The 7847-nt window shown below is 32.6% G+C and overlaps 1 protein-coding gene across 2 annotated transcripts in view; it reads right to left on the minus strand.

Annotated features, from left to right (window-relative positions):
* The window catches only part of LOC106461537 (Down syndrome cell adhesion molecule-like protein Dscam2), a 97437-nt gene that overhangs the window by 68984 nt on the left and 20606 nt on the right, over positions 1–7847 (minus strand). For both annotated transcript variants that reach the window (XM_022388526.1, XM_022388527.1), the window contains exon 3: positions 2714–2875. In XM_022388526.1, coding sequence (XP_022244234.1) covers positions 2714–2875 — 162 coding nt within the window. The remainder of the gene's footprint in view (positions 1–2713; positions 2876–7847) is intronic.

Raw genomic sequence — 7847 nt, forward strand, 5'->3', positions numbered from 1 at the left:
AACCGCCTAGCCATGCCGGGCCACATAGTTTAGGGTGCTCTCGCTAAAACTTTGTGAAATTCTGGAGCATTTTCTAAGGATAGTACCTTTACTTATAAAAATATATGATTGGGGACAAAATCAAACATTTTTGCTCTTTCCTTAAGCAGGTGAACAACGTTCCCCCGCGGTCCCCTCTATTTCAAGCAGGTGAACAACGTTCCCTCGCGGTCCCCTCTATTTCAAGCAGGTGAACAACTCTCCCCCCGCGGTCTCCTCCATTTCATGCACAACAAACTAATTATCTACCAATCAGTAATTCTCATACTTAATTTTGTTTTAACATAAATGTCTAATTTTGTCTTTTATGAATAAATATGTTTATATGGTGTCAAGTCAAAGCTGTTTTGTTTGTTGTTCACCGCAAAGGTACACAATGAGCTGTGCCTAACGCGAGTATCAAAACCAAATTATCAGTCTTCAAGCTTGACGCTGAGTTACAGGGAGAGAGCAAAGCTGTTAGGGAATAGTAAGAATAAAAATCTATATCTATAACTGCATGTTTCAGAATATTTATACTCAAAAGCTTTCCTCTTTCGCGAGACAAAATTTATAATTTTCGTAACCAAACTTAAAACTTTCACGTTAGAAAACAATACTGAGCGATTATTCAAAATCTCGATTAGATTGTCGATTATTACAATAAATATTGAAATACAATTTATTCGATTACTTAATACCTACATTTTGATTCGATTAGTACATAAAAACTGAGCATCGTTTGTGTGTTCACTAGCAGAGAAAACTCGCAGACACTGCTCTTATCATTATCTTATCTACAGGGCTAACAGAAAAAAAAAAACATTTTAAATGTTGAACTGTGCACCAAAAATAATCATTAAAAACATTACGTTTGTGAACTTTCGTATGACATTCTTTTTCTGGTTATCTTTATTCCCGGTAACACCAGCGTGTCGGGTTAATTAATTTTATTGGGTAAGAACTGTCACACCCCACTGGAATCCATATTTCAGGGTAAGCCATGAAGCAATTCAAGCAGAGCCACGCTATCTAGTTTGAAATACAGCTCCCATAATGCATATTAAACAGCCAAATACGTGGTGTTGTTTGTTAGGAAGCTCATTAGGATTTAGTCAGAAGAAACACACACAAAAACAACTTGTCAGTTATTAATACAAGGTGACTGTTGATCATTAAATATATATATATAATGTTCAGGCAAACATATATACACGTACACACAAACTGTTTCGTAATTATAATGTTTTTCGAAGAAATGAACAAGGCAAAATAACAAGTTACAATTTTTTTTCATTTATGAATAAAACAAATTGTAGTTCCAGATTCCTGTTCCTTCTTGTACGACCTTTCGTATTATTTATTAAGTTAATTGGCACAACTCATCTATTATCAGCTGTTCTTTCTTGTATGACGTCTCACATCAAATCATCTATTAGTAACTATTCTTTTTAAAAGACATCTCATTTGTTGAGTTAATGAACACCAAGTCGACTATTATTAACTGTTCTTTCTTGTATGATGTCTAGTATTATTCATTCAGTTAATGAACACCAAATCGTCTATTCTTAACTATTCTTTCTTGTATGATGTCTAGTATTATTTATTCAGTTAATGAACACCAAATCGTCTATTATTAACTATTCTTTCTTGTATGGTGTCTAGTATTATTTATTGAGTTAATGGACACCAAATTATCTGTTATTAACTATTCTTTCTTGTATGATGTATCGTGTTATTTATTCAGTTAATGAACACCAAGTCGTTTATTATTAACTATTCTTTCTTGTATGATGTATCATGTTATATATTCAGTTAATGAACACCAAGTCATCTATTAGTAACTATTCTTTTTATAAGACATCTCATTTGTTGAGTTAATGAACACCAAGTCGTCTATTATTAACTATTCTTTCTTGTATGATGTCTAATATTATTTATTCAGTTAATGAACACCAAGTCGTCTATTATTAACTATTCTTTCTTGTATGATGTCTAATATTATTTATTCAGTTAATGAACACCAAGTCGTCTATTATTAACTATTCTTTCTTGTATGATGCCTAGTATTATTTATTCAGTTAATGAACACCAAGTCGTCTATTATTAACTATTCTTTCTTCTATGATGTCTAGTATTATTTATTCACTTAATGAATACCAAGTCGTCTATTATTAACTATTCTTTCTTGTATGATGTCTAGTATTATTTATTCAGTTAATGAACACCAAATCGTCTATCATTAACTATTCTTTCTTGTATGATGTCTAGTATTATTTATTCAGTTAATGAACACCAAATCGTCTATTATTAACTATTCTTTCTTGTATGATGTATCGTGTTATTTATTCAGTTAATCAACACCAAGTCATCTATTATTAACTATTCTTTCTTGTATGATGTCTAGTATTATTTATTCAGTTAATGAACACCAAGTCATCGGTTATTTTTTCCGTTGCTTCCTTGTTGTTGGTTTGTTCCCATATTTTTTTTCTAAAACTAACCTCACCTGAATAATTGATAACCGTAATCAGGATTATTTACAAATATCGAATCCATAATCGAATCGAATTGCAAAAGTGATAATCGCTCAGCAATGTTAGAAAAATTACGAGTCATAATAACTAAATATATGAAGCCTAATTTTGAAAATTTTTAATACATTGAAAGCTATTTACCACAATAAACTTCTTACCATATGACTGAGAAGGGAATATGACATGTCCATCTGTCCGGGTCCATGAAGTCACAGTCACGTGATCTCTGATGCTACTTGGTATAAGACATCGTAATAATCCAGTGTTTCCTTGAAGGACGTTTTCATTATACACTTTAACCTCATGTTTCTGGTAAATAACTGTGGAACAAGACTCAAAAACGTAAGTGTAAACGTGTAAATAATAATAATAATGAATATAGTTTATATATCATATGCTGCAATCGCACCACCTAAACTGCATCCATATATATATATATAACTGAGTTAAAAGGTGTAAAACAGTTTCATATACCATCAAAATGCACAGGATTCAGTAAAAATGTATGAGTTCACCAAGAATTTCCTTTTTTTTCTCCAAAAGTAGTCTCAAAACACTTTATATAAATTTCTGCCTAAGCTCGAGATTGTGTATACTCTTGTTCTATATTATCGCACTTGTAGCCTACTGGAGCACAAATATTATGTTTAATTAGTACCTAACAAAAACATAAAGCATCCACATTCAGTTTATGTGGTCTCCGTAATATTTGCATGTCGGCGAGGATACCGCCGTTTATCAAATGTCTTCATTTCCCGAAATGCTAATCTTGTCAAATTAACAGAAAAGAAATTGGCGAGTTACGTCTCATATGGAAGAGCAAGAGCTAAGCTTGAATTATTAGGTCAAGCCACATTTCGTACAGTCCAGAAAGAGCTAAGCTTAAATAATTAGGGCAAGACTTGTTTCATAAAGAACAGGAAGGGCTGTGCTTGAATTATTAAGACAATTCAGTTGCATACAGAACAGAAAGAACTAAGTTTCAATAATTAAGACAAACTATGTTTCATATTGAACGGAAAGAACTAAGTTTAGATAATTAGGACAAACTATGTTTCATACTGAACGGAAAGAACTAAGTTTAAATAATTAGGACAAACTATGTTTCATACTGAACGGAAAGAACTAAGTTTCAATAATTAAGACAAACTATGTTTCATACTGAACGGAAAGAACTAAGTTTAAATAATTAGGATAAACTATGTTTCATACTGAACGGAAAGAACTAAGTTTAAATAATTAGGATAAACTATGTTTCATACTGAACGGAAAGAACTAAGTTTAAATAATTAGGATAAATTATGTTTCATACTGAACGGAAAGAACTAAGTTTAAATAATTAGAAGAAGTCACGTTTCATACAGAAAAGAAAAAGGTAAGCTTGAACCTTAATTCCTGTTCACTATGAAGTGTTTCTTGTAATTTAGAGAAAAATAACAATACAGACACTATAAGTGATAGTAACATTTTGTGCCCAGAAATTATTCTCAGTGAACAAAATCAGAATCTAAGAATGAGCTGAAAGCTTTATTTTATTCACATAAATTAAAGCAAGATTTTCCACCTTAAACTTTTCAGTGAAGATTTCAAAATTAATTCAAAAGAAATTAAAACAAAAAAGTAAAGCATTAATTAAAAATATATTATCCAAACCAAAGTAGGAGACTTGAGAATACAAGACAGGAACAAATTGCACTCCAAATGCTCTGTATGAAACTTGAAAAGTCAAGAGAGGAACGGATTGAGCACCAAAAACATTGTGGGAAACTTAAGAAGTCAAGAGCAGAACGGATTGAACACTATATATGCTATATGAAACTTGAAAAGTCAAGAGAGGAACGGATTGAACACCAAATGCACCGCAATCTGCGGGTCGCGGGTTCGAATCCCCATCTCACCAAACATGCTCGCCCTTTCAGCCGTGGGGGCGTTATAATGTGACGGTAAATCCCACTATTCGTTGGTAAATAAGTAGCGTAAGAGTTGGCGGTGGGTAGCAGTGATTAGCTGCCTTCCCTCTAGTCTTACACTGCTAAATTAGGAACGGCTAGCACAGATAGCCCTCGTGTAGCTTTGAACAAAATTCAGAAAACAAAAACAAACCAAATGCACTGTAGGAAACTTGAGAAGTCAAGACAGGAACGTGTTGCACACCAAATGCACTAGAAATGCTAGAAGTAAGAAAATATGTACCAGATATTCTCTATAAAACTAATACAGGGCGTACAACGACATCGTAGGCCATGTTGGTTACTCTAAATGGACAAATTCTCAAGTACAGTAGGAAAAATATTACTGAGAACTCTAAAATTTGCCAGTATTTCTGAAGCGTGTGACTGCTGCAGATATCCTGAAACTAGAAGATGTAGCATGTGGACCAGAGTCACGTTCATAGCTCGGTGATTAATAGTTTACCTTAAGAGGACACAAAATTTCAGTTTAGCTAATATTTTTCGAATTATGATTTAGTTACTTGTAAATATTTTGCCACTATTTGGTGATCTCTACATTAATTTGTCCAATGTATGTAAAGCTGATTCCTTTTTTTGAGAATTAGGAAATTAAGTCTGGAAAATTCGAAACACACATAGTTAAGTAATGTATAACATCTATTTTAAACCTAATTTAAGATAGTTGTGTATTTTCACAGTCTTCATGTTTTTATCATAAATAAAAAAGCTATTAACTGAAAAATTCAAATTTTTCGTAGTCAATAATCCGAAATATCAGCCCACATCAACATGCATTTTTTAAAAATAAGACATCTAGAAAGATATTTAGCAATTAATAACGTTATATAAACTAACCGTTTCACCAATTGTATTGGTTTGTTTTCCTGAAAAAAAGAGCCATTAAAAAAAATGGTACTTGCATATGACACATATGCGGTTGCCTAACATTTCGAATACTAGACAACAAGAAACAGCAATAAAACAATATAAGAATCTGTATGCAAGTCAGTCCTTCAGTACCAATCACGTGAGACCATTCTATAAATTCCTAGTTGTAATAACAGACTTACTAAAGTTGGTGATCGACATAAGCTATTTGTTCAATCAATCATTACACGAGCCAGAGTAATTGAGGATAATTAGAGCGTCTGGAGTGCATGCCAGACTGTTACAACGTATACTCAGGGTTCGTGACGAACTGACTTTTAAATACGCGCACTAAAACATTAAGCATGGACCAGCTGTCTTCGTAACGAGGCCATTTTTCTGGATCAAGCTCCTCAGTTCCGGCAGATATTGATCTTTTTTGACTTAAGAAAAGAAAAAGAAAAACGGCCTCACAGACTGGCCACTTAAAGTTGTAATGTAATATTCTTCTTCTTCTGTAGTTTGAAATAAGCTCCAGGTGTCTGTAATATTGTCTTTATGCTGAAAAGGACGGATTGTACTCTAAAGGTGAAGTGTAGAAGACAACTGACTTACAAACACAGAGACAAGATCTATGTGAACACGATAGTCTTAATAAGAGTTATTAACAGAAGGGATTTAACATACGAGCGCTCATGCTTAATTTTAACATAAAATTCGATGCATGCAACGCTTACAGTAATGGACTACATTCTAAATCTATCTATCTTTCCTCTCTATCTATCCAGCGAACGTTTTCTAGTTTTATGTAAAATTGTAATGAGCAACTAGTATTCATTGTGCATCGGCACAATTTAGTATGGTTGAAAGAATTAGCAAGCTGATGGAAAACCGACCATAAAACGTCGAATTCTCTACTGGAATTACGTTCTGGCTCTAGTCCTTCGACCTAATAAGCGAAGCACGGAGAGAATAGAAATTAAATAGTCTCTTCTTAACAGCACGTGGTTTCGTTCCCACAATCCTACAACTATTACATGCTGAAATTTACACATAGAAAAGGCTTTCAAAGATTACATTTTACTTCTTCTGTGTTACTCATGTGTATGTTTAGTTATATTCCGAAGCGAAATAAGGCTGTCATAATGTAGTTTCGAAGCTCGATCGAAGCTGGGCGCCGAAATGGAAATGTTCAGGTTGATGTATGTGTAAGTGCATGAGATTACCTTGCTTAGTGCGTTAAATCAGTGAATCATTGGAATGCGTCGTTTCTGTAAGAATATTTATATCTGAATTCTAACTCCTAGAGAAAAATGTTTTTGAAAAAAAAAAGTATATTATGTAGCACCAGCTATTTCGGTTTTTTTTCTTATAAATATTCATAATGTATATTTGTCTCCATGAATTACCATTGATAATTTTACCACCGACTCCATTGATAACATTGTACTTGTTTTGCTGCTAGACCAGAGTAATGAATTCATAGACTAAAATATAAATAATGAGTGAAATTGTACAACATTTTAACATAGTAACTTAAATCTACTGATGGTAATGGGACATACGAATAATGTAGAGTTATTAGAACAATTGATGTACCTTTATGTACCATGAGTTATATCTCCTAAGAACATTGGTATTTTACAAGCTTTCAAACCATCTTATACTTGTATTATATTTCATAGACAACGAAAAGAGAGAGAAAAAAGAAATACATCCTATCAGAAGCTTCCATCTTATGAAAACTAAATGAAAGTCGGTGAAAAGAAAAACGGTCTGAATGATAAAATGTTAGTTTGAAGTATTGCTAAAAAAAAAGAAGGGTAACGACGATGAATCGATATTGCCAAATTCTCCAAGAAGAAAACCGTTTCTTGTATTTTACAAGGTTTATACTTGTTATTTTTTATGGACTGTCCTAGGTTCAGGTTTCAAGTGCTTCGTGTGAAACTGAGATTCTAGTTACTGCTTTCCACGTGATTATTCATCTAGAATACAATGCTTTCTGTTTCACTCAGATCAATCATAATCATAAATTTAGCTGGAGACATTCATCAAGTCAAGAAGCTGCAACTGGAGCGATGACAGATGTGATTGATAGTTTAGTTCTAGATCAACGCAGTTAACTTCTCTTCATAAGTTTATCTGTCCGTCTTTCTTTGCATCTATTTCATTCTTTGTTCACCAGTTCCTTTACTTATATATTAAAACACTTTCTTTAGCTTTTGTTGCTTTATTGAAGAAATATTGGTATTTTGTTTACTGAATAATCTAATGCTGATATATTACAGAATTCAACGTGCTAAGATCTGGTTGCGAATAAAAGGAAAATAAATTTCTATCTGTCTGTTTCTCTCTCTCTCTTTTGTTATAAATGATGTAAATTTAAAAAAAATAAACGAAACCCCAAATATATATTTGTGGAAATGAATTTGCAATTGCTTATATATGATTTGTTTGTTTGTTTGTTTTG

The sequence above is a fragment of the Limulus polyphemus genome, unplaced genomic scaffold (assembly GCF_000517525.1).
Source record: "Limulus polyphemus unplaced genomic scaffold, Limulus_polyphemus-2.1.2 Scaffold982, whole genome shotgun sequence".
NCBI classification, from domain to species: Eukaryota; Metazoa; Arthropoda; class Merostomata; order Xiphosura; family Limulidae; genus Limulus; species Limulus polyphemus.